The following is a 27,509-nucleotide window of genomic DNA, read 5'->3' as shown; positions in this document are numbered from 1 at the left end:
AGATTCAAGTTCTTTAAGAGATTAAAAATCCTGAATACATAAGTAAATGGGAGTTTTATTGCCCTCTACATTGACTAGCAGTAGACACCGACAAGGACTTTGGAAATTTTTAACGTTTAAATAAAATAAAACTTTTAAAATAAAATATTTTTAAGAGCTTAAAATAATTGTAAATGTTAAAAATAAATTATTAAATAATGTTAAAATAACTTGGAAAATTATTTGAGTAATTATTGAAAGAAAATAATAATTGAAACAACAGGAAATATTTAAATAATTATTAAATAACAATAATTAAAGAATAACAATAATTACTTAAACAACAATATCGTAAGAATAGTAACTAGTTATTGAAAATGGATATTATTAACTATGAATAATTAAATAAATAAATTAGTAATAACTATAGTAAAATATATAGAGTTTCCACTGTATATGAAAAAATGATATGGGTACTTGAATTAAAGGTCTTGATAAGTGTAATATCGGGATGAGCTTATATCTTAAAAAATGTCAATAGTTCACAAGATACAAGGTCATTTCTTAATTATTGATATTTTTAAAGATGTAAGCTCATCCCGATGTTACACTCATCATGAGCTTTCATTTGAGTACCCACTGCATTTTGATATATTTTTCATATATACATATGTATAATATATATAAATATATGAAAAAATGATGTAGGTACTTGAATGTAAGGTCTTGATAAGTGTAACATTGGGATGAGCTTATATCTTAAAAAAAGTCAATAATTCACAAGATTCAAGGTTATTTCTTAATTATGTATCAGAGATAGAGCATTTTCGAATGCAGCTTAAATACTTACCGTCATAAATTGACTATTAGTGAAAATGATATGTAACCATGAAAAGGAACAACTCCAGGTCAAGACTTTTCGAACGATACCAAATTTAACCATATATAAAAAAATCTATTTTATCATATAAATTCCCTGGCCACAAAATTTTGCTTATTCTCTTAATAATATAGATTATTATTATTATTATTATTATTATTATTATTATTATTATTATTATTATTATTATATTATTGATAATGTTGTTGATTAATTCAGTGCTTACTTTTACTGAATAGCTTATAATACAATTGGTAACTTTAACTGCTTGCACTGAAAAAAAACTTTTTTTTCAGTGTGTGATGATAAATGTAACCATCTCGATAGTAAATGGTACGATCGCTCTATTTTAGGAATTATTATTATATTATTGTACTGATTATAATTTAAATGGTTATACGGAATTCCTGTCGAAAGTAGACTCTATTTAAATCCATTTTAAGGTGATCTCTATATGAGAAATAAAAGATTCCTTCCGAATTTAGAGTTTTTAGAAACTATATTTTGGAAATTAGGATTTTTTATTGTTAACACCCACCCCTACGATCATTATTGTTGATTCGTTGTAAAATTCATTCTTAGATCATTTCTATATCACATATAGAAGATTTCTACTAAATTTGGAGTTTATAGGAGCTATAGCTTGGAAATTAAAAATTTTAAATGTTAATACCCTACCCCGCATCTCCTGTAAAGTATCTTAAAATTCGTTTGTATATTATTCCTACATTTCTTAGAGAAAATTCCTATCCAATTGGAGTCTGAAGTAGCTATAGCTTGAAAATTAAAAATTTTCATTGTTAATACCCACCCCCGCAACCCCCTGCGGGAGTGAGATATCGTAAAATTCGTTTATAAATTATTTTTACATCATTTACAGAAAATTCCTACAAAATTTGGAGTCTGTCGGAGCTATAGCTTGAAAATTAAAAATTTTCATTGTTAGTACCCACCCCCGCAACCCTCTCTGGGGTGAGATATCATAATACTTGTTTATAGATTATTTCTACATTTCTTACCGAAGATTCCTTACAAATTTGGAGTCGATAGGAGCTATAGTTTAAAAACGGGAATTTTTCATTGTTGACGCCCCCGCAACCCCCCTTGTAGGTGGAATTTCTTAGCTGACCTCTACGCAGCGAAAGGAATATTCCTACCAAATTTCAAGTCTCTAGGTCTTATAGTTCCAGATATATCGTGATGAGTGACTATATCTATAGAAAGTCTCCTATATATATATATATATATATATATATATATATATATATATATATATATATATATATATATATATATATATATATATATATATATATATATATATATAGATTGTGTAGAATTATTGTTAATCATTACAGAAACGTCTTAGCATTACATTAAATAAAAAATATTTCGTTACTAATGCCAAAAGGGCGTATCTCAAAATATACACCCTTTTGGCTTTGCAGAACCAAAAGAACGTATGAACAAATTTTTTTTTATTCCAATCAACTAGGGAATGTTTAAAAATAAAAATCTGGTTGAAAATCGCGAAAAAAAAAATTTTTTTAACATACACCCTTTTGGCTTTTAGAAAAAAAATTCTTAAGGTCAAAAAAGAGCGTATATGAAAAAATTGTCAAAGTAGCTTCTAAGGACCTTAAAATTTCGAGATCTAACAAAAAATTGATTAGTAACGCGATATTACCTTTATTATAACAAATTTTCAACAATATGCAAATATTTATATTGAATTAATATTCTTAAGCCAATAATCATTTGTAATAATATGAATTAAACTTCACAAATAATTTATCATTAAACAAATGTATTGTAACCTACTTTCTATTATTCAATCAATTACTATTTTTTAATTTTAAATTAATTAATAATTATAATTCCCAAGCTAATTGATTATTTTATTTCAAAACAAATTTGGCATCCTTGCAAAACTCCAATAAAAACTATGCGACTGAGCAGAATTGTGTTAACTCAATAGCAATTCCACAAATTTTTTGGTAGTGTTCTGATTGCTCTAGACTGTCGACTAAAAATTCACCTAATCCATGTTTAGAAATAACAAGACCAGGAGATTCGTCATGCTTAACAGTATAATTCAAATTTGGTAAGCCTAGAGAAATAAAATAAATTAAAGAAGATTAATATACTTCCGAAACTTTTCATAATTTTAATAATCGGTTACCTGCAATATGCGGCGGTAAGACGGCAATCCATTTCAGCTCGCTTTCTTTGATAGCATCAAGCATTCTCTTGTGATCAGCATTTAAATTTACAAACGCTGCCGGAACATTATCCGGTGGTCTGAACAGGAATGCAGATAAGCAGACTGATACTCGTTCAACATTATTTTTCTTCATTGCTCTAATAATATTTTTTATTCCATCTGATAATTCAGTTGTTGGTTCTGGATAAAATGTTATTTTATTAAAGCTAAATAAGCAAATAAAATATAAAACACAATTTTTTAATTTAATTTAACAAAAATTTACTTAAGTCATTTCTTGTTCCCAAAACTACGATAACTCCTTCTTGGTCAACCATTGCTTTTTCTACTTGATCGTAATTAGTAACATTTCCAATTATAACGTTAATTTTACCATTTACATGGTCAGGAATTTTTTTTTCATCCCTCACAAAAGCTGTTATTTGATAACCTTATACAGAACATATTTTTAAAATTTTTTTCATAATTTTAAAGTAATAAATAATCAAAGTTAATAAGAATTTATCATTGTACCTTGTTTAACTGCATAGTCTAATGCGCAGAGGCCAGTCATCCCGGTCGAACCAAATATTATAATTTTTTTCATTGTTAAAATTATTTTTTTATGTTGAATTGAAATATCTTTTTTAATATATTTACAGAATCACAAAAAACTATAAAGTTATTTTCTTTGCAACAATTAATTAAGTGTTAAGATATAATCTTATTTAAAGTTCTACTTATATTTGTACTATAACAATGACATCGAACTACAAATTTAAGTATTCAATTGCATATGATTAGCGTTCAAATGGAGCTGAATCATTTGCATTAATATTCGTGTCGTCGTAAATATATTCTTATATAAATATTGTGATTTCGTTACAATGCGCATGAACGATTAATTGCGCGCGAAATACTTACAAGTGTTGTTGAAAAAAATAGTAAACAGCAAAATAAGTTCTCTGGAAAATTTTTGAAATTCAGAAAAAATTTTTTTTTTTCAAACTCAAGAAATTGACGTATGAAAAATCTAAAAAAATTTCTATTAAAGAAAGTTATTACTTAAAAATGAAAATAAATGATTTTTTTTTTTATAAAAAACAATCTTTTAATAAATTTTAATGTCTTGTTATTTATCGGTTATTTAATTATTTGATAGAAAAACATTTTGTTTATAAAAAAAAAATCAAAACGTTGATGATAAATATATTTATTTTATTTATTATTTATTTATTAATCTCGTTACAAAAAAATTCTATAGAGGCGCGTATAGCACCTGTGCATAAAACGAGTACATATTAACAAAAATATATTTTATTATCAACAATCTCTTAATATATAAGATAGTAATATAGTAATACTTAATACAGTGCAAGCTAAAAGAAAATCAACCTAGCAAGCTAGTTATTTATTGTAAGTAATATTGTTGCAACACTTAAATTTATATCACGATTTTTAACTAATTATCTATTTTTATCCATTCTCTCAGTTTTTTGTTTATTAGTTTCTTCTTATCATTCAAAGTTTTCATCTCTATTGGTAATTTATTGTAATATTTTAAAGCTACATAATAAGCACATTGTGTGTAAATTGTTTTACTTATTTTTGGTAGTGACAGTTGTTTATGTCTTGTACAAGTTATTTTATCATTATAGAGATTTATGCAATCTTGATAATAGAAAGATAATGCAGTGGTAATGAAAGTTTTTCTGATCCCAAGGGGAGTGTTGTTGATATTAGTTACGCACAATTTACTTAGTAATCTATTTTGTATATTTGAGATTATTTTAATTGACTTATCATATGCACCTCCCCAGGCAATAATACCATTATTTATTATGCTTTCGAGTAGCCCATGATATATTATTTTCATGGTTTGTGAATTTAATATTCCTGTCAATTTGTAAAATACAAAAGTGAAATATTTGAGTTTTTTGAATAATTCCAGAGCATGGTTGTTCCATCTCATATGATTATCAAAGTGTATTCCAAGATATTTACAATATTCAACTCTTTTCAACGGCTTATAATTAATATGTACTTCAAACTCAGTTGGGTAACTATCTTTATAACTGCCGAAAGTTATAAATGTAGACTTATCTATATTGAGAGAGAGAGTTGATTCTCTCTAAGTTGATTCAATCTTATGATTGACAGTGTCAAAAGCTTTGGCCAAATCTAGAAAAGCTAGAACAGTTGGTAAATTTTTATCTAAGTTAGAGTAAATGTAGTTAGAAGTATAAGCTACAGCATCAGTTGTACCTCTGTTTTTCATGAATCCAAACTGTTTATTTGAAATTAATTTGTTTTTTAAGCAAAAATTAAGTAATCTAACATGAATGAGTTTCTCAAAAAGTTTAGCTAAGTTTGAAATCAATGATATGGGTCTATAGTTAGTAGTTAAGTGTTTATCATCAGACTTATAGATAGGTACCACATCTGCACTTTTTAAAGCATTCGGCCAAATACCATTGCTAATACAAATATTAAAAATGTATTCTAGTGGAGTACTTATATCTTTAGAAATAGTTTTAAGAACTTTACTGTTAATCCCATCAACACCACCTACTTTATCTTTCATATCACGTATAGTAGCTTCAATTTCTTTTTGGTTTGTCGGTAATAGAAAGAGACTATCATTTACATGTGGGATGTTTTTCTCTATATTACAATCAATAACATTAACATTACTAGCTAAATTAGCACCTATATCAGCAAAAAAATCATTGAATGTATTTGCAATGACTTTTTTGTTAGTTAACACCTCCTCATTACATACTATAGAATTAATTTCAGTCTTAGTCGTATCATTTTTGCCTAACTTATTATTTACAAAACTCCATAATTTCTTACTATTATTGCAACACTTTTTCTTAGTTCTAAGGGGAAAAAAATAATAAAACAGCTAAAACAGGTGCGGAAAAACAGTGCTGCCGGTGAAAACACGGGTGTACATATGTGTGTGTGTGTGTGTGTGTGTGTGTGTGTGTGTGTGTGTGTGTGTGTGTGTGTGTGTGTGTGTGTGTGTGTGTGTGTGTGTGTGTGTGTGTGTGTGTGTGTGTGTGTGTGTGTGTGTGTGTGTGTGTCAGATAATTGATTAAAATTTCTTATTCTGATTTTGATTAGCATATAATGCTGTGTATCGAAGAAATCGTGCAATTTGTTTCACTAAAAGTTGCCATTATTTGATGTGTAGAACAATGAACTTCTTTCACATAAAATATTACTGGAAACTGTTGACAAACCTTATTGTAAAGCATATAACTTGTTCACGGAAATTAATCAGTTTATACTGTTTTTAATATTTGATATAATTACAGTATTAATTTCCTAAAATGATTATTTCCAAATATTGAAATATTTTCATTCTTTCTGTATTGAAATTTATAGGTTCTTTATGTTGGATCAATTGAGTTATTTAAAAGATCTATTAGTTAGATTATTTTTGTTCGGCTATCGTTGAATACAGATTTCAAAATTTATGTGAAAATTTCTTTATAAACTATGTTCTTAACTACTTTATTATGATTCTCAGAAGCTAAATATACCTGTAAGCCTGCCCAAGAACGTACTCGTGAAAATGCAACATAAAGTTGACCATGATTAAAAACATCTTTAGTAAGATCTACCCCAATTTTATCAAAAGTTTGACCTTGTGCTTTGTTAATCGTCATGCAGAATGCTATTTTAATGGGAAATTGTCGTCTTTTAAAAGTAAAGGGATATTCGTTTTCACAATACAATGTTAACCTGTTTATAAAGACAATCTCTCCAGCTCTGTCACCTGATAATATTTTACACCTTAAAACATTAACTCCTAATTCTAGTATTATTAGTCTTGTTCCATTACAGAGTCCTTCACTTAAGTTTAAATTTCTAATCAACATCACTACACTGTAAATCCAAGTGTTTTAACAAAACACACATAAAGTGTTTTGTTCCTATCTTGAAGCATTGTAGTCACTTTTAAAACACTTCCATGTGTTTTAATTTCCGATGTTAAATACCCATTTGTAGTCACTTTTAAAACACTTCGATTTACAGTGTATAGAAAATTGTCGTAATTTTAGTTCATATGGCGGGAAATTAGGTGGATTCAAAGTATTCAAGTATTCGGGTAAAATTATATCATCGATGTTTCCGTTATCACAGTTTTCAGTACTGTCAACAGCTGTGAACATTTTTTCAGTTGTAGAGTCCAAGAGTTCTATGACGTTTATTTATTTCATCCACATCTATATTTCTTGCTGATAAAATGATTGCAGACGTAAGTTGATCATAACATTTTTCTCTGATTATCCTACCGTATACATTTTCTACAATATCATTATTATTTGATGTAAAACATGAGTCCGGTAAACTGACTTCATCATTCAAATTATTGACGGTTCCATTACCAATTTTTAATAAAAAATTCACAAATTCTATTTCTTCAGGTAATGCTCGCATATTTTGTGTTAATGAAAACTGATGAAAACCTCTCCATAATAAACTGAATTTAATAGAAAGATTAACAGTTTCACTTCGAGTCGCCCGAGGTTGAACTGGAAGTAATTGACGAAAATCCCCTCCTAAAATCATCATTTTTCCGCCAAAAGGCATATCATTATCCATTATATGACGTAAAGTAAGATCTATAATTTCTAGTGCATATCTAGGCGACATTGGAGCTTCATCCCAAATAAAAACATCAATGTTTTTCAAATATTCACCTTGCTTAGAATTAGGTTTAATATAAGAGGATGAATCCGAGAACATTGGTACAGGTAACCCAAACGTTTTATGAACGGTTTTTCCGTTAGGTAAAAGGGTTGCTGCAATACCCGTATATATGCCAATGTACAGACGTTTTTGTTTAAATTTTTTAGAATATGACTATATTAATATACGGCTTAATATGAAAATTATCACTCCCGCACTCTTATGTGGGGGAGGAATTTCGTAAGATCCTATTCGAGATGATTTCTATATTATAAACAAATTGAAATCGAAAAGATTTGGGATATTTCTTCAAACAAATGCCATCGATTAAACACCAATCTCCGCACGGACCATGTAACATATTTTTTGTAACAATATCAAATAAAGTTGGATCAATAACAGGGTCTGGAATTTCTGCAGAGATTAATCTATCAACCTGTTCAGGTCTAGTTTTAGAATCTTAGAATCTTAGAATTACTTTTCTTTGGTGAGACATGAAAAGTTGAGGGTAAAATAATAACTTTTCCAATATTGGAATTTGTGTTATTAACAGCATTTTGCGATCGTAAATGATCTATTAAGCCTTGATAAGACTCTGCTCGCAGTTTCGGCTGTTGTTTTTTCAAATATTTTAATCTGTCTGATTCAACTTTAACATACCCATCGACTACCCATTGTTGTGTTAAGCGATGGCCCATAAAAAAGATATTGAAATCGTCTCGAATCGCTAATTGATACTTATAATAATTCGCGCGAGTCACACATCTTCCGGTTTTGTATCTATATAGGGTATAGATATGTGCCATCCTTGATTTCCATGTGGATAAAAAAGAGGATAGACCCAAGGCTCCGAATTAGGATCAAGACTACTTAAAGTTTGAAATGACTTATCTGTTTTATTTTGAACAGTAACATATGATTCGGGAATTCCACCATCTGCCGTAGTTGAAAAAACTGCAGCAACTTCATTAATTCTCTGAAAATTATAACGTCTCGCATCCATGCCAGGTTTTAAAGTAAACATTAAATGTAATTCAGGTTCAATAACATTGCCATCTGAATCAACCGTAGAGTTATCTTTTAAAACATCTTTCATCATCTGATACGATCGCGCAAAAATGTTCTGTTGTCGTAATGTAGTATCAATTGCTTTCAAAAGATCAACATCACAATTAACATTCCTCTCAGATCTGCATTCGACAGCTTCATTAGAATCTACAATGAATAATTGTCCGTAACTGGGAGTCTCATTTGGAGATGGATATAATGATGTATTTATTTTATAATATATTTGCCCTTGTATTTTAAAGCAATAAGGACCGCGTCTTTGAGACGACAAATTAGCTAAATTAGCATTAAAAGACGCGAAAGAGAACGAACTATTAAAATTTCGAATACAGTCAAAAAAATTCTTAGATTTTACATGTGTTCCTGAAAATAGTGATTTTAATAATTCTGGAGTATCTGGTTGAGGTCCTAAGTTTACTTCACCGTGTCGACAACAGTCATTAAAACAATTGTATTTATTTGCAACTTTCTCAGCAGTAAAATATTTTGCATTGCAATGCTTACGTTTACATTCATTTCTCCTATGTAATGTTCTGAAATTCTATTAATGTTATTGGTGTTGTTCAAATTTACTTGATTTGTAGGTTTATTAAAATTAACGTTTTGGTTAACTGAAGATCTATTAGAAGGACTTTCATCATTAGTTCTAGTGTAATTATGATCGAAATGATTTTGTGACGATGTATAGTACTTGGTGTGCGTCATTGTGTATTTCAATTTTATTAAAGTCCTAGTAAATAGATTTTACGAATTTCATTAAAAGTAAAATATTTTGCAACCACGCACACTAAATACGTTCCAAAATTTTTTTTAATTTCCGAAAATTTTATACAATCATATCGGTTACTTGGATTTTTTAATTTTTTTATTTTATATCTTTTTGTAAAGAAAAAAAAATTTGTTTTTTCTTAATAGTCTTATGAACGTGGAATTGGCGCGATTTTTTTACAGTGAAACTGTTTTTGTTCAGATTTAATATAAAACCTCAAAATACCGTTCTGCTTACAGTAAACATAGTCGGTAGTCTGGCGCTCCGTTTACAACGGATTTGAACGGAACTTGGCGCCAGATTCTACCGAATATGTGGATCTAAATTACATTTAAATTTGCACTTCACTGGCTGATAGCGTCATCTGCTGGATGCATCTAGAGGCATTACAGTACATAGTGTAGTGATCCTATAAGTAATATAGTGATCCTATCCTATATGTACATATAATATTTCAATTTTTTCATTTAATTTTAATAATTTAATAATAATAAATTATAAATAATTATTTGTTATTTATTTAATTTACTATTTATTATTTATTATATTTTATAATTTTATAATTATATTATATTATAATAATAATATTATATTATAATTATATTATATTATGATATTATTATTATAATAAATTAAATATAAATATTATTTATTATTATTATTATAATTATATAATTATAATTATAATTATAATTTAATTATAAATTAATTATAAAAATATTATATATTATAATATTATAAATAAATAAATAATATAATATAAATATAATAAATAATAATTAAATATAATAATATAATATAATACATTCACGTGAATTCGACCAATCATGTTACGATACGAATAGTTTATTTAAGTACACTATAGTATAGTATACACTATATATTATGTATATTTACATAAAATCGACCAATCACGTTACGAATAGTTTGCGGACAACATATATTTACATATTTTTCATCTAAATTAAGGAATAGGATTTAATTTATATAAAATCGACCAATCACGTTACGAATAGTTTGCGGACAACATATATTTACATATTTTTCATCTAAATTAAGTAATAGGAACGGACACGTGTCATTAACTCTGTGATCAGTAGATCTATTTTTCTGAAACTTTTATATATTCTTCTTTTAATTTTTTTAACGTAATAAAACTATTTTTTTATTGATCCGGTAATTAATTTTAGAAATCAATTCTTGAAGAGAATGGAAATTCATTTAATTAAATTAAATACTAAAAAAATGTGTTAGTCATATCGAGTCATTTTAGAACCAATAAAAGGGAAGTTTTTTAATTCAACATTTCACTTTGAACAATAAATAATAAATATTTGTTTGAGAATTAAATTAAAATGTTGAGAATTGTAATCATAATTGTTTTCATTGAATCATTTTTTATTTTTACAACTTTAACGGAAGAACTAAATTGTACTTGGATTGGAGATAAGGTATTTAAAATTTAAACTTATTTTTGATTTATACACAAATATTATTACTAATTTTCAACTGTAAAAATTTTATTAAAATTTCTAGTGTAATCCATTTGGAATTCCGTGCTGTAAATACCATGTGTCCGTGTATTGTGGATGTTCATTATCATTAAATAAATGTTGGACTTGCATGGAGTTTCCCTGATTGTTATATTTTAATTAATAAATTATAAAATATATTAATATTAATGCAGTAAAAAAAATAAAATAAAAATATATCATTGATTAAAATTAAATAAATAATTTCTTATTTATACTCAGGATTAATAATTTTAATAAAACCCAACAATTTCTTAATATTAGTTGAAGGATTTATTTTTCAATTTAATTACAATATAAATTTCACATGAACTATAATAATTGTCAATTAATAAATTACAGTCAAGAAATAATTTATGTTCAATGATTTACAAATTTTAAATACACAGTTAAAGTATTAAAAAAAATTACAATTAAAAAAAGTGCATGCTAAGAATTTATGAAAATTTTTGCATTCATATTTCTAAATATTTTCTTTCAATAACAGCCGAGTCGTAATAAACACAAAAGAAAAATCATCAGAAGTCTATTATATCAATACTATGAAAAATAATATAAAAAAATTATATCAAAAAAATAATTATCTTGTTGATACAATGTATAATAACTCCAAACTGTGTAATACAACAATGATAGTAAGTTGCTTGGAGAGTACAGTGCTAGGAAAAAGCGAAGCTAACGCCGTACGTGCTTGCGTTATACAATTGCAATTATTAAAAAAAAATATTTACAGAATAAGTTAATAAATAAAAGCATAAATAAGAGTAAAAATTGAGATTCAAATTAACTTATTAATCAAAATCTATCATTTCTCGTACTTCCGCAGCACCCTCTGATTTTTTTTTTTCATCTGAAAATATACAATAAGTTACTTAAATTAATAATCTTATACTCAAACATTATTATTAAAGAAAAATAAAATATATTTATGACGTACCGTTATCTTTATCCATTATCGCAAGCTTATCATCAATCTCTGACAGTATTAACGGAAATTCAACATTATTACTGTTAAAATTAATCGCTTTCATGACATGCGTAATATTAATAACGATGAATACAGTAGCGTACTCTCGCAATTGATCAGAATTATCATCAACAATCATCATTTTCATTGCGTACTTAAGAGTTATTGAATTACAAAGTGATTCATCGCATATACTTTTCAGTTTCTGTAACTGATTTTTGTCCGTATCCTTCAATAACAATTCAGAATCATTGTTTAAGGCGTTTACTTTATCAGTAAATATAAATTCTAGCAATTTTTTCAAAGTTTCTTGATCAATATCAGCGATGTCGACTTTATTTTCTTTCAATTTTTCCATGAACATTGCAGATACCAATGGATTGCGTACCATCAACATAACTTTATGAGCTTTGAATTCATGTCCACCAACTTCCAAAGTTACGTCACTAGATATTTCATTATTATTGTCAAAAAGCTGCTTGAAGTCATCAGTATTTAGACGCTTTGATGTTTTAAACGGAATATTAGCGCTGAATGATGCGCGATCATTGAACACAGTGAGCTCACCGGACAAAGTAACATTCTCGCTGCTAGATGACGATTTATTTTTAGCTAATGATCGATTCTTCATGAAAGCTTTGGTTGCACGATAAATTTTCACAACTCCAGACAGCAAATAAACATATATATAATAAATGAAAACAAAAAAAAAAAGGCTTGACAGGAAAAATTGTTTCAGCGTAAAAGGAAATCTAGTCCGAGAGTTAGTGATCATAGTTGACATTATTTTCTTGAATAAATTTGATACTACCGAACAATTAAGATGATCTTGAACTCTGAAAGATCCATTTTTTACAAGCTGACTTGCATTATTTACGACGTAACTAGTAGCAAAGTCTAGCAACCTCTTAGCATGGTTCTTTTCAGCTAATACCATAATATCAACAGCATTGTCTACTGTTATTGACTTAAATAAAGACTCTTCACATAATTCTTTTAACGCTTGAAAGTGATATTTGTCAGCAACTTGCAATAAATCCTTGGCATCGCTATCAAGATCAGTAACTTGGTCAGTATAAATAAATTGAAGCATTTTTTCAATTATTTCAGCTCTAAAATCAGATATCGTCAGCTCGTTCTTTTTATTATCTATTCCATTAATCAACATAGAAGCAAAAACAGGACTACGTGCAATTAAAATACTTTTATGAGCATACATTTTTTGATCGCCAACATTTAGAATTACGTCACTGCCGATTTTACTCTCGAGAAGTTGTTGAAAATCATCGACAAGTTTCCGTTTTGAAGAATTCGTTAAAGTTTCATCATCATTATCGTACACAGTCAATTTTATACATACTGTGAGAGTATCGTTAAATAAAAATTCTTCTTTTTGACTCAACAAATTCTCTAACTCAACTAAATGAAAACCATAACCATCTAAATCATCAAAAACTTGGCTATTGCGACGAACGAAATGTTTTTTCTTGTTTTTATCATGAATAAATAGTGAATATTTTATTCTTACTTGTTTATCTCCATTGTTTGGCTGCAGAAATGCCGTCAAATATTGTTTTGTAGATTCTGGTTCGTCTTCTGAGTATGGTTCGTCTCTGTTGTTAATTTTTAATTCTAAACACCACGAGTCTTGCGATTTCGCTCCCGTCGAAAATGCAGGTGATGTTAGCTTCACGCAGTCTTCAGTTTCAGCCAAGGATTCTATTAATGATGTAATTTCATTAATTTTCCACTCGTACAGGATAGTATGCTTCGTTGATGAATGATCTTGCTCCATGTTCGTCATAATTAATTTAATTTAGTCTGAAAAAATTAAATTTAATTAATGCATTAATTGATAAAAATAAAACTACTTTTATTTATAATTATTATTGAAGAAATAATATCGATTTAGGTAATTAAAAACAAAATAATATTCACCTGTGCCACGTGATAATTGAAACGACGCTAAATGAAATAAAATGGACACTTGTTGCACATGAAATTACTCGATACTGTGTCGACTGTAGTTGAGTACTCAATACCTTTATTTGCAATTGTATTACTAATATATACCTGAAATCTAACACCTATAGGTTGTTCTATGGGCCTTTGAATAGACTATAGAAAATAGAATTATTCACACTGCCACTTGACATTGCTTGACATTCACACGAAATATGTATACTGAGCTTCATTGATCATTTTCTTCCTATTTTTCACTATCACTAAGTTTTTTCCCCTACTTTGCAATTAGTTATACATTATTTTACTAAAAATTTTGTTGATTTTTTTTTACGCTTCAATGAATAGTAATTACAATGAAATTAGCTGACAGCTGTCAATTTTTTCAATTTTTATAACAAAATTACAACAATAAAAATGTTTCCAAAAATTTCCACTGATAATTTTTTTTTAATTTTTACATATAGAATCTTTTAATTAAATTTTTTTTATAATAATAGTTGTTTACATTTTTCTTCTTATAAATTAAACTAAACTTAATTTTTTTTATTTATTTATAAATTTCTTGAATCTGTCAATTAATTATAACTCTACAAAATATATGACATTAAAATTAGCAGTTACTTGGCTACTTTTTTTTTTAATAACCCTGATTAGAAAGAGATTTTAAAAGATTCAAAATGGCAGAAAGCGATTAAAAAAGATTAAATTTGACAAATATATAGATATACATTTTGCATGGGTTGTTAGAAATCATTTTTTTTAATAAGGGAAATTCGTTCTAAAAAAATTTTTTTTTAAATTACATTTTTCATTTATTAATATTTCTACATGTCAATTTTTTTTATATAATTTTTTTTCGCCATAATTTATTACAAAAATTCTTAAAACTATCGAATATCTGCTAAATTAATTTTTATCAAAATATATTTTATTTACCGATCAAATATAATTTCTACTACACGGAAAGAAAATTATGGGAACTATTCCTATACTAATATAGAAACTATTCCTATATCACTATGGGAACTAATCCCATAATATTATGGGAATGGTTCCCATAATGCTATAGGAATGATTCCTATACTATTACAGGAATGGTTTCCATAATTTATGGGAACCATTCCCATAATAGTATAGGAATGGTTTCCACAACATATAGGTTTAAATCCTACACGGAAAAAAAAAATTGGGGCTGCCGCATGATACATTCCTGTGGAAGATACATGATTTTCATGTGACGGCAGCATGATTTTCATGTGGCAGGCAATAATAGTTAAAACAACAATAATAATTAAATAATAATAATTTATATTATTAAGAGAATAAGAACAATTTTGTCTCCTGGATAATCACATGATGAAATCGATTTTTTTAGTGAAATTTAGTGTTTTGCAAAGGACTTGACTTGAATTTGTGCCTTTTCAAGGTTTCATATCATTCTCGTCGACAGTTAATTTATGATGATAGTCAATTTATAATAGATATTTAGGTTGCATTCGAAAATGCTCTATCTTTAAACATATAATTGAGAAATTACCTCCCGGTCTAGACTAAAAAAAATTATTAATAATAATAACAATCGAGAAATTAGTTTATCAACCTCTTAAAAATTATTCACGATAATTTATAATATTATAAAAAAAAATTTCAAGCTATTGAATAATAGTAGTAAAGCAGCATATTTTTGGTATTTTGCCGGTAATAGAAAGTAGGGATCTTCTTTTCCGGTTTTTTGCTGCAATAATGCCGCAGATATACAGTAAATATGCGGTATATTTACGGTTTAAATGCTGTAAATATACCGTAACTTTTCTATTGTATTGCCATAAATATTCTGAATTTATTTCGTAATTTTTTCATAATAATTCGACAAAAAAACTGGCTAAAATAACTGAAGTATTACGGTAAAAATACAGAATTTATATCGTATAAATACCGAATCTTTACGGCATTTCCAAAACCGTGAGGGTATCTTGTGAACTATTGACATTTTTAAAGATATAAGCTCATCTCGATGTTACACTCATCGAGACCTTTCATTTGAGTACCCACATCAATTTTTCATATATTTTATATATTTATATATATTATATATACGTATATATGAAAAATATATCAAAATGCATGTGGGTATTCAAATGAAAGCTCTTGATGAGTGTAACATCGGGATGAGCTTATATCCTCAAAAATGTCAATAGTTTACCAGTTACAAGGTCATTTCTTCATTATGTATCTAGACACAGAGCATTTTCGAATGCAGCCTAAAATCTTATTATAATAAATTGACTATTGGTGAGAATGATGTGAAACCTTGAAAAGGCACAACTCCAAGCAAAAACCCATTTCATCACATAAATACACTGGCCACAAAATTTTCCTTATTCTCTTAATAATATAGATTATTATTATTATTATTATTATTTAATTATTATTGTTGTTTTAACTATTATTGCCTACTCCATGAGAATCATGTGGCTGCCCCAATTTTTTTTTTTCCGTGTATATATTATAGGAATCATTTCGAACTCACTCCGCACGAAGATTTTATTTTTATTTTATTTTGAGAATGATTCCTAGAATATTATAGGAATCATTCCTATACCATTATGGGAATAGTTTCCATAATGATATAGGAACCATTACTATATCATGATGGGAATATTTCCCATAATATTATGGGAATGGTTCCAATAATTGTATAGGAATCATTCCTATAATTATAGAAACCATTTTTATACCATTATGGGAACCATTCCCATCGTTATGGGAAATGTTCCTATAATTCTGGGAAAATTTCCTATAATTATGGGAACAGTTCCCATAATTCATGGGAATAGTTCTTATAATTGCCTGGGAACTGTTCCCATAAAATTATGGGAATAGTTCCCATATTTTTCTTTCCGTGTATTATTTATTCTATACTTCCTTTAAAGACATGAACTCCTGCTGTTTGTCTACTTGCTTTTTTTCTTTTTGCTCATCTTCCAACCATTAAAATTATTTTTTAAAAAATCATTGTAACTTCACATAATAAATAGATCAATGATAGCAAAATTAACAAACATTTAACAATTTTATATATTTTTTTCACTAATGAAATTAGAACAAAAAAAATATTGTAAAAAATTTCATGCATTGTTTTTAAAATTTTGTGCATGTGAAATTTTTTAAAAATTTTTTTGTTATAAATTTTTCAATATGAAGAATTCTAAAAATTGTTAGGTGTCTGCTAACTTTATTTTTATAATAAATAATGAAAATTAATTTAGCATATATTTAAGACTTTTTAAGAATTGCATAACAAATAAATTATGGAAAAAAAAATTTGAAATGTAGAAATTTAAAAAAATAAAAAATACAATTTTTTAAAAATAAATTTTTGGAACAAATTTTTTTGTTCAATAAAATTAATAAAATTAAAAAATTTTGAAGTGACTGCTAACTTTAATGAAAATTAAGTTAGCCGACATTTAAAAATTTTTAGAATTTTTTTTTTATTAAAAAAAATTATTGCAAAATAATAAAAAAAAAAATTTTCAATTGTAAAAATCTTGAAAAACTCCAAGTGCAATTTTTAAAAAATATTTTTTAGTTTTAATTTAATAATTAAAAAAAATCAATAAATTAAAAACGTCGACTAACTTAATTTTCATTAACTTTAATGTCATTAAGAAATCAATTTCTTATTATTATCATTAATCATTATTATATAAACATTCAAACTTGGATGGTAATGATAAGCCGATAAGCCTTGCAACGAAAACGTTATTATTGACTGCAGTTACAATTACTCGATTAGTGGCGCTAACTATCAGTCACTTTTCAAACAGTTGTGGTTTGAATTTTTTCCTTAACGGCTTGTGAAATTTATTATAGTATCAACTGCTCTGAAAAAAGCTAAACCAATATCAATTTATACAAGAAATACTTTTGATCTAATAATTAAAAAAATGGACCAGTTCGCGTAAGTAATTAAAACTATTGTATTTAGTTAATTCCTAGTCAATAATTACACATATATTTTTAATTATTACTCTTAAAGTATCTATAACCTCCAAATGACAATTTATTTACTCACACAGACCGACAGATTCGATCTTCTGGAAGCGAAACCGACTGCAAACTTATAAATACTGGCCATTCAAATCCGATGCACCCTGCAATCCTGAGAGTATGGCAGCAGCTGGATTTTTTGCAACTGGAGGCAAAGCTGAGCCGGACTCTGTCGAGTGTTTTATGTGTAACAAACCTATGGACGGCTGGGAGGAGACTGACAATCCATGGGAAGAGCACATACGACATCAGAAAGACTGCAAGTATATATTGCTGAACAAACCCGATGAGTCGACCTGGACCGTTGAAGAGCTTTACGATCTTACCAAGGAGTACTGTGTCAAAGAAGTTGTAAGTGATTTATAAATTCATTCACTTATTCAAAACATTGAAATAGTATTCAGTGGTCAAGTGGTTCCGTATCTAAAAGTGTTCAACTATGTTTTTTTTAAGCAACACCAGATATTTTTTTATGATAAGTCAGTAGACAGTGACACGAGCAATTAATTAAGCTGATTGTATATCTGATTCTTTTGATAGTTATCTGACGAATCTTACATTTTTTTCCTTAACATTTCAAATTAGTCAAAGATAATTTATTTAAACTTACTTAAGTTTATTTAAACTTATTTAACTTAATTTATTTATTTTATTTATTTATTTATTCATTCATTTTACGCCAAGCGGCAATATACATTAAAGACATAAAAGATATAATATTAAATTTATTAGATAAATTGAATCAAATAATATTTTATTACATGATGGTGAGGGGGACAGATAAAATAACAGTTTTGAAAATCAAAAGTAAACTTGCAAATACTAGATGGGGAGAAGGCAGAAATTAAAAAAAGGATTGATTGTATTTATTAGTGTTCTGTTATGATTAGTAAATGTCTTCTAGTGTTGTTGATGAAAACGCCGTATGAATCTCCGTAGAATTCAATTTCACCCTGAAGGGAATTTACTAAAGTGGCTAGTCTATTCATTTAAACTTGAAAACTTTTTTTTTTAACTGTTTTCACTGTTCAAACTGATAAAATTATTTAATTATTTGCAGGAACGTACGATGAAGAAGTACAAAAGCAGTATGAATATTGAATCTGAAGATCTTCGAAGTCATATTCCGTCTGTAGTAAAAAATAATTTTAAAAATAAGAAAAATCATAGTTAAATAATTGCGACGTATTTTTAATTGCATAATTTATATTTATAAACCTTAGAATAAAAATTTCGTATTTTTATGTTGAACCAGTAGCTTAATATCGTTTTATTTAACAAAAATAAAATGATAAGAATAGAATGTTACGATATCGCTAATCCTTTGATGCAAAAAGAAAGTTTTTTGCTCCATTCATTCACATTGACCCTAATCTGATTATATCTCATTGTTATCAATTTTAATGAGTCAAAAAAAAATCCCCGATATCATTCACAATAGCAATCTTCATTCAATAAAAAAAAAATAAAAATTTTTAAAAATATTTTTTTATTAATTCAACAGATAAATCTTCACGTGAATATGTAAATGATTTTAAAGATACTTTTAATTAAATACCTATCGTACTTGCAAAGTTATTCACGTGATTTTTATCGTACAATTTAATTATAGAAGATGTTTATTTATTTTAGTACTTAACTTATAACAATAATAAAAAAAAAAACTGACACTTGAAATTTCTATAATTGTCCAAATTTTAATCAATATCAAGTATAAAAAATTTCGTATTTCATCGAATTTCCGAGATAAAATTTGATTTGAATTTCATGCTAATGCGTAATAAATTAAAAGTCATATTCATAAATAAATTATGAAAAGACACTCGATTATTGTTTTGCAATTATTGTGAAAATTTAATTTCACATTAATATGTAACAACAATGTTTTTGTAAATAAATATTATAGGAATGTAGAAAAAAAAATTGAAGTATGTGGAAGCAATAATAATTTTTGATTGTTGATTTCATTTATTATTTAATAATAAACAATAAATATAAACAAATATAATAAATACTCTTCTCATTAATCGTTACGTATTGAGACAAGATTAATTGTGAAAAAATTGCATGTGTACTTGTGAGCTGAGTACAATATATAAAAATTTCTTCGGGCATCGATACGTCGTATGGTCGCGACTTTAAGTCTGATAAGCCATTGTAACAAACTTCAATGCAAAAGTAGACAATTAAAGTAGTGTTGGGTCATCAGTGATTAACATCAACTGTCATGATAATAATATATTTAAATAAAAAATACTGGTTATAAATAATTATTGTTAATTTTCTACGTAAATTACTGATAAAGTTTAAAAATAAGCTAGTTAAAGTGAAGTTAAAGAAAATTACAATGTCAAGGAAACAGAAATTCACAGAAACAATTCCATTGCTACCTAAAAGAAAAGCAGGCATATCATCAAATTTACCAATGACGGAAATACCTCAACGCGGTATGTCGTTTATTAATTTTTAATTAAACTATCATTTAGCTCACGGCCATCAAGTTTAATTAAATCCAACGCCTTTTGCATCATTAATATCTAATAATTGAAAAAAAAAAAAAAAAATTTTTTTTTTTTATCAAATCTATTAAGTATTTATTGCATAGATTTTTAATAATATTTCATTCAATAAATTTTTTTATTAGCTAAACATTTAATTGATTAATTTATAAATTCCTCTGTAATTTATTTGACACATTTATCTAAGAGGATTTTAAATTATTGTTGCAATGTATGCTCTAATCATAAATCAAGAAACTAAAAAAAATAAAAAATTATATCCAATAACAATACAAGTATTTATTTTCTTAATTATTGAAACAATGAATTTAAACGTCACATGCAGGATATTTTTTTTTTATCATATCAATTGTCGATGGGATCAGTATGTGTAGATAAGTGGAAAAAAGACTCGGAATTATTCACAATGATAATAATCAAATGTCAACGCGTATCAATGATATTGCTTGTAGAAAGCATTTACCTCTGCGTAATCACTGCAAGTATATATAAATAACAAAAAAAAAAAGTAAAGTACAAAATAAATTTTTTAACATACCTCAAAGGCTAATCTAGCGGAAATATTTTCCTCAATATCTAACTGTTTAATTAATAAAAACGCTACTGAAATTTTTAGAATAATAATTGCTGCTTGTAAATGTAGTTTGTTGTTTAAGTTAAGATGACAGTAATAAGACAGCGATGCTAGGTAGAGTTTAGCTTATCGAAATTAAGTAGAGAGGTAGAGGTAGAGGTAGAGGTAGAGGTAATGCACAGTACACCGGCCGATCCATCATACAAGATATAAAGCGAATTCACCGAGGTTGAACCCTCAGTTGCTCGTTACCAGCTCGCAGGTGCTGAGATTTTATTCATTTATTAATACTTTTAGACTCATCAGTGACGTTGGAAAATTTTATTTCTTTTATAAATAATCATAACAGCTGACCTGCTTTCAATTTAGTTTAAAAAAATAAATCGTTTCGTGTGTTTTTCAATTTTTAATCATGATATCACTGTGGAAATCATGCTGTAAGTTTACTTTTTAAATTTCAGCATATCTATTTATTAATTTATAGAAAAATTTTAAAAGTAATTCACTTTAATAATTTATCTATTATTAATTATTCCTGTAGGTATACAAATTCAACAGAGATGGGTGTTTGCAATCATGGGATTCCTTGCAATCTTCAACGCCTACACAATGCGAGTCTGTTTGTCAATAACAATAACCGAGATGGTGGTGTCAGAGCATAAAAATAAATCTACTGTAATTGACGATGACGTTTGTTCAAACGAAAATCACCAATTAGATCCACCTGTAAATTCAACAAGTGGATCTTATCATTGGGATGAATCGCTTCAAGGTATCATTCTCTCCTCATTTTACTGGGGGTATGTAATAACTCATATTCCCGGTGGAATGTTGGCCGAAAAATTCGGCGGAAAATATTCTTTGGGACTTGGAATTTTATCCACGGCAATATTCACCCTGCTGACACCGCTGGCAGTTGATATTGGCGGAGCGACAGCGCTGATAATCCTGCGAGTTCTTATGGGCCTGGGAGAAGGAACAACCTTTCCTGCATTGAACGCTATGTTGGCTCAGTGGACTCCACCTGAAGAGCGTTCTAAAATAGGATCACTTGTGTTTGCTGGTGCATTACTGGGAACAGTCTTCACCACTTCAATATCTGGCCTGATAATGCACTACTCAACAGTTGGTTGGCCAGCAGTATTTTATGTTTTCGGTAGTATTGGAGTTCTCTGGTTCTTCGTGTGGGTCCTAGTGTGCTACAACAACCCCAGCGAGCATCCCTTCATATCAGAGAATGAAAGGAAGTTTCTTCATGAACGAATGAGCGCTCATACTCACAAAAAACCACCAGCAGTACCATGGCGTCATATTTTATGTTCAGCGCCCGTTTGGGCTTTGATAACAGCCCAAATTGGCCATGATTGGGGCTTCTTCACCATGGTCACTGATCTTCCTAAGTACATGAGCAGTGTGTTAAAATTCTCGATAAAAAGCAACGGTTACTTGTCATCTTTGCCTTATCTGAGCATGTGGATCTGCAGTATTTTAAGTTCTTGGTTCGCGGACTGGATCATCACTGCTGGTCACATTTCTCGAACGAATGTTCGGAAAATAGGAACAACGATCGCTTCGGTAGGACCGGGTGTTTTTATTGTAGCAGCTTCTTATGCTGGATGTGATGGATACACGGTTGTAGCGATGTTCACTATCGGTATGACGCTCATGGGGACTTTCTATCCTGGCATGAAGGTCAATGCACTTGATCTCAGTCCCAATTACTCTGGTACCTTAATGGCGGTGGTAAATGGCATTGGAGCTTTTACTGGTATCATTACACCGATTGTTGTCGGTGAACTAACGCCCAATAACACAAACGCCCAGTGGCGATTAGTCTTTTGGATTGTTTTCATTGTTCTTGTAATAACAAATCTGGTATTTATTTTATACGCTAGTGGAGAAGTAGAACATTGGAATAATCCGGAGTTCATACATGCTGATCGAGCCAAAAGGCGGAAGAAGCAGGAAGGAGAGATTGACTCACGATCTCCTTGCTGATTAATCTTGTAATATTGTTTATTAATTAAGTAATTAATTTATTGTGTTACTATTGATTATTGACTGCTCCTGGATGATTAATTTAATTTAATTTTTATTAATCAGTCTTGTGTAAGCTGAGAACCAAATATTGTACATAGATCCTGTGTTATGTTTAATTTTAGTTTTTTAATTAATTTTTTTTAGGCCTTTCGAAATCTGAAATAAATTTTATTTAATTAATTTTATTTTTTTCAGTCATTATGTTATTGTTGTTATTATGTAAGATTATTCGATGTATTATTTATATGTAAAAAATTTTAATAAATATAAATTTATTTTTATTATCCTGCTCTTACTTTCTTATATTTTTACCCTTGGTCTACTTTTATTCATAATTAGCTAAAAAAATTAATTAGTTACAATAGAAAAAAAAAAAAAAAACATTATTATTAATTAACATTATTATTTTTTCAAAGTTTATCTTTGCTCTCATGTAGTTTCTTTCATTTTCTTTCATTTGTTTAACATCTTTACAACTCGAGCAGATACCACAAAACTTCCAGCTTTACTAGTATTCAAGTTCGATGGACCCCATAGAACTAATGCAAAGAGAGAATGTCTCTCGACCAATAGTGCAGATGGAATGTCCATCGCTTGGCTTGAATAAGGCTCACTAGTCACTTGACCAGTAGGCATGAAAACTTTAATTTATATATACATAATGGGTCAATGAAAAAAATAATTGTTAATTATTATTAATATTTATAAACATAAAATTGTTGTTAAGTAAAGTAAATATTTAGAGATTAAATTACCTAATCAAATGATCGTCTGTCACAATTTTTATTGAGTTTAAAATGTTATTCATTGGACAATGTTATCTTCGACATACTTCGTATCTTAAAATCTCGAATGATAAATTTGACGAGAAAATTTTTAACGATAACTATAATCCTTAATACTCCATTTTGAATTTTTAAATCTTTAATCAAGTAATTTTTTTTCTTGTACATTTAATAGAAATTTACCTCACAAACGTAAACATTTATTTATTTTAATAATTCATTATGCTATAGTATATGAAGACATTAAATTTTCCTTATCAAGTTCTGCGTATAATTGATCCGGTCTTTGCTTATTGTTATGATTATAATTATTTTTAAAGTTATAAAACTCTTAAATACTTACAGGTTTTATCTTACACTTTATTTATTAATGTAACGTAATTATAAAATACCCGGAACAATAAATAATTAATTTATAAAAATTTAAATAATCAACCTTGACGACATCTCGCGGAACGCGCTGAAAATTCTTTATTTTTTTTGTGTCTTGTTATTATCAATATTATTGTTATTATACTTGTTATTCTTGCACACATATTTATTCATTATATTATTTCAGGTTGATCACAGATTCAAGATCCTGTATCCAGATATTTTTATTATTTCTCATATTAATGGATCAAGAAGACAAATATGGAGGCAAGTTACGACGAAAATTTATCCGAAAATATTTTTTTACGTACACTTGAAACAAATTATCCAGAAATATTCAAGAAAACAGTTGATAATAATTGGATAATATGTGTTCCACGTACTGGCAGCTTTCAAAATAATTACATTATAAGTGAGAATGATGTGTCAGGACATGTGTTGATACCTCAGAGTCATCAAGATGATTCTGAGCATACTCATCAACTTCAACATCATCATCAAACCTTTCAAACACTTGCTGGTAATAAAATATTATTAAAAAACCGACATCTAAATTTTCAAGATCATGAATTTAATAATAAAACCTCGAGATTACTTTTTGAAGAGACATTCTACACGAATAATTTATTAAAGTACACTGTTTGGTAAGTAGTAATCCGTATGTTTTTACTTAAGCTTGATTCATTCTTCAATTATGTTTATATAAATAAAATAAAATGTTATTAAACAATTTGACAGGTGCATTGGACGACCGCTGACACCTGGATCACTTAATTCAGATAATGATGTCGTAATTTTATCAAATGTCGGTGACTGTATGAATTTTTTGTGGACAGAGGTTGATGATAAAAATTTATTTCGTGATTTGGATACTTATATCGAGACATTTGAAAATTCTCATAAAAATAGTATCGATAAAAATAGTATAAATATACTGAGACAGTTGATTGAAAAATTATATCACGAGTGTTTGGATAAAATAATAAGTATAACAAAATTGCAAGAAAAAATAACAACAAGTCCACATTATTATCGTACAATAAAATTAGCCGTGGAAAGTTACGTTTTATATGGTTTACGTAATCTTTTACCAGGTGCTGTGTCAACAAATACGTCTCAAGATGACGCCAAATTGAATAAAATAATAAAAAATCTTTACGAATTAGAATTGAAGGATCTAACTGAAATTAGTCACGATATACAAGCAGGAATAGCACGTGGTAAAATAGAATTATCACGGTTGGATACTTTTGTCACGGTACTTGGTAAAGTTGGATGTTTAAAACACGCTGTTCATTTAATATCAGAAAATATCGATACAATAAGTTGTGATGATTTATTACCAATACTTATTTACATAGTAGTACGTACTGGTTTACCAAATTGGATAGCACAGTTAGAATTTATGAAACAATTTAGATTTTCAGCTGATGCAATAAATGAAACTGATGAAGTTGGATTTTTAATAACTTCTCTGGAAGCTGCTGTGGAACATGTAAAATCTGGTGAGCTATCTGAACAAAATTTACAATTGGCTCTAGTCAAATCTTTAAACGACGTATCACTGCAAGACAAGACAACGGTGAATAAATTTTTTTCAGCCGTCCAAAAGTGTGATTTGGAAGAAATCGAGAGGATTTTAAATCAAAAAAATCAAAAACCAATATTAGAATCAAAACTCTGCCATCCACTGTGTCGCTGTGAAAATTGCGAGAGCAGTTTCACTGAAATTCAATTGGCACAATCTAGTTGGCCGAGCGTGAACTCCAAGGACAATAGAAATAGAACAGCACTTCATGTTGCCAGTTTGTGCGGGCATGTTGCGGTTGTTGATTTTTTGCTAATACACCATGCTGATCCCAATGCCAAGGATGTCGACGGTTTAACTCCACTTCACTGTGCTGCTCTACGAGGCCATCAAAATACTGTATTGCTCCTATTGCACGCCAATGCAGATCCAAGATTACTTGACAATAGAGGAAATAGCCCACTTCATTTTGCGACAGACAGTGGTCACGAGAATTGTGTCAAAGCGCTGCTTTATTTTTCAGGGCAAATGGGAATATCAATAAATACCAGCTGTGCTAACGTTGTAGGAGATACTCCACTACACCATGCTTCCAAATGGGGTTTTATGACCATTGTTGAAATTTTACTAGAGCATGGTGCGAATAAACGCACTGCTAATCGACGTGGTCAAACGCCCATGACTGTAGCGCACAGTAGTCACATTCTACTTCGTCTAGAAGAGCATCCAGAAACTGTAGAAACTGTTCATCGTGTCATGAATCGCCAGCGTCACCAACATTCTCTGGAATTAAAATCAAAAATAATAAACAATAATAAAAAAAGCTGTGACGAGTCACCAGAGAAAATTCATCAGGTTGATAAACTACTGGCAGCCATCTGTCGCAGTGATATTAGATTAGCTTGTTATTATCTAGGACTCGAAGGTCCACCTGTAAAAGCAACTGATAATACTCCGCGTCTCTGTCATCCTCTTTGTGTTTGTGAAAAATGCGAACCCACGGAAGAAATATCTGATCAATCTAATCGGACAGTAGCATTGGGATTGAATGTCACCAATGCAAGAGGAGAGACAGCTCTTCATTATGCCTGTGCGATTGGCCTAGCTGAATTAATCCAGATTTTACTGGATGCAGGGGCTAATGTCAATGCTCGAACGACAAATAAAAATCGTACTCCTCTCCATGTTGCTTGTCTTAAAAGCAAAATTCAAGCTGTTAAATTGCTATTGAACTGTTGTACAATTGATGTAAATGTTAAAGATTATACTGGTGACACGCCGTTACATTTATCTGCTAAAAACGGTGACTCACATATTATCGAACTATTACTACGACATGGTGCCGATATTCACAGTCGAAACTTCAAAGGTGCGAGCGCACTTGATGAAGTGCAAGATGTCTTTTGTATGAAGATTCTTGCGGCACACAGTGAAAATAAGACTAACAATCCTGTTGATATTTTGTAAATATATATTTTTTATTAGTAATTTGATTTTTATTGTTTTTTTTTTATTTTATTTTTTTATGTTATAATAATTATATGAAACAGTAGTTCTTGTTTATCATTATC

General features: G+C 28.5%; 4 protein-coding genes across 6 annotated transcripts; 2 read left to right on the top strand and 2 right to left on the bottom strand.

The window, feature by feature from the left end:
* Positions 1 to 2,736: 2,736 nt before the first annotated feature.
* LOC123268538 (flavin reductase (NADPH)-like) lies at positions 2,737 to 3,857 on the bottom strand. Its single transcript, XM_044733702.1, has 4 exons — positions 3,597 to 3,857; positions 3,349 to 3,513; positions 3,042 to 3,263; positions 2,737 to 2,969 (listed from the first exon to the last, which is right to left on the bottom strand). Exons 1-4 carry the CDS (start codon positions 3,667 to 3,669, stop codon positions 2,803 to 2,805), a joined length of 627 nt encoding a protein of 208 aa, XP_044589637.1. The 5' UTR covers positions 3,670 to 3,857; the 3' UTR covers positions 2,737 to 2,802.
* Positions 3,858 to 11,389: 7,532 nt separating this feature from the next.
* LOC123268499 (speckle-type POZ protein-like B) lies at positions 11,390 to 14,255 on the bottom strand. Its single transcript, XM_044733637.1, has 3 exons — positions 14,041 to 14,255; positions 12,073 to 13,923; positions 11,390 to 11,985 (listed from the first exon to the last, which is right to left on the bottom strand). The coding sequence occupies exons 2-3, from the start codon at positions 13,904 to 13,906 to the stop codon at positions 11,927 to 11,929; spliced, it is 1,893 nt and encodes a 630-aa protein (XP_044589572.1). The 5' UTR covers positions 13,907 to 13,923; positions 14,041 to 14,255; the 3' UTR covers positions 11,390 to 11,926.
* Positions 14,256 to 17,919: 3,664 nt separating this feature from the next.
* LOC123268546 (baculoviral IAP repeat-containing protein 5) lies at positions 17,920 to 19,575 on the top strand. Its single transcript, XM_044733713.1, has 3 exons — positions 17,920 to 18,031; positions 18,150 to 18,471; positions 19,181 to 19,575. The coding sequence occupies exons 1-3, from the start codon at positions 18,018 to 18,020 to the stop codon at positions 19,292 to 19,294; spliced, it is 450 nt and encodes a 149-aa protein (XP_044589648.1). The 5' UTR covers positions 17,920 to 18,017; the 3' UTR covers positions 19,295 to 19,575.
* A 467-nt stretch (positions 19,576 to 20,042) lies between these two features.
* On the top strand, positions 20,043 to 27,426 carry LOC123268491 (putative inorganic phosphate cotransporter). Of its 3 annotated transcripts, XM_044733611.1 has the most exons (3): positions 20,043 to 20,567; positions 24,598 to 25,054; positions 25,149 to 27,426. In XM_044733611.1, the coding sequence occupies exons 2-3, from the start codon at positions 24,672 to 24,674 to the stop codon at positions 27,403 to 27,405; spliced, it is 2,640 nt and encodes an 879-aa protein (XP_044589546.1). In that variant the 5' UTR covers positions 20,043 to 20,567; positions 24,598 to 24,671; the 3' UTR covers positions 27,406 to 27,426. The 3 variants fall into 3 exon arrangements, with proteins under 3 accessions (XP_044589546.1, XP_044589548.1, XP_044589549.1); XM_044733613.1 differs by lacking the exons at positions 24,598 to 25,054; positions 25,149 to 27,426 and adding an exon at positions 21,755 to 23,481 and having other exon boundaries at positions 20,062 to 20,567; XM_044733614.1 differs by lacking the exons at positions 20,043 to 20,567; positions 24,598 to 25,054; positions 25,149 to 27,426 and adding exons at positions 21,498 to 21,650; positions 21,755 to 23,480.
* Positions 27,427 to 27,509: the final 83 nt, after the last annotated feature.

The sequence above is a fragment of the Cotesia glomerata genome, linkage group LG7 (assembly GCF_020080835.1).
Source record: "Cotesia glomerata isolate CgM1 linkage group LG7, MPM_Cglom_v2.3, whole genome shotgun sequence".
Lineage (NCBI taxonomy): Eukaryota > Metazoa > Arthropoda > Insecta > Hymenoptera > Braconidae > Cotesia > Cotesia glomerata.
Note: the sequence above shows the minus strand (reverse complement) of the source record. Positions and strands in the feature narration are given on the sequence as shown.

Bases quoted from the DNA above. Each gene is read 5' to 3' on its own strand.
- LOC123268538 (XM_044733702.1), bottom strand. From the start codon at position 3,669: ATGAAAAAAATTATAATATTTGGTTCGACCGGGATGACTGGCCTCTGC. The intron at 3,514-3,596 runs GTACAATGATAA...GTTCTGTATAAG, and splicing joins AGACTATGCAGTTAAACAAG to GTTATCAAATAACAGCTTTT. The intron at 2,970-3,041 runs GTAACCGATTAT...TTATTTCTCTAG, and splicing joins CTTACCGCCGCATATTGCAG to GCTTACCAAATTTGAATTAT.
- LOC123268499 (XM_044733637.1), bottom strand. From the start codon at position 13,906: ATGACGAACATGGAGCAAGATCATTCATCAACGAAGCATACTATCCTG. The intron at 11,986-12,072 runs GTACGTCATAAA...GTATATTTTCAG, and splicing joins GATAATGGATAAAGATAACG to ATGAAAAAAAAAAATCAGAG.
- LOC123268546 (XM_044733713.1), top strand. The intron at 18,472-19,180 runs GTAAGTGATTTA...AATTATTTGCAG, and splicing joins AGTACTGTGTCAAAGAAGTT to GAACGTACGATGAAGAAGTA.
- LOC123268491 (XM_044733611.1), top strand. From the start codon at position 24,672: ATGGAGGCAAGTTACGACGAAAATTTATCCGAAAATATTTTTTTACGT. The intron at 25,055-25,148 runs GTAAGTAGTAAT...ACAATTTGACAG, and splicing joins TTATTAAAGTACACTGTTTG to GTGCATTGGACGACCGCTGA.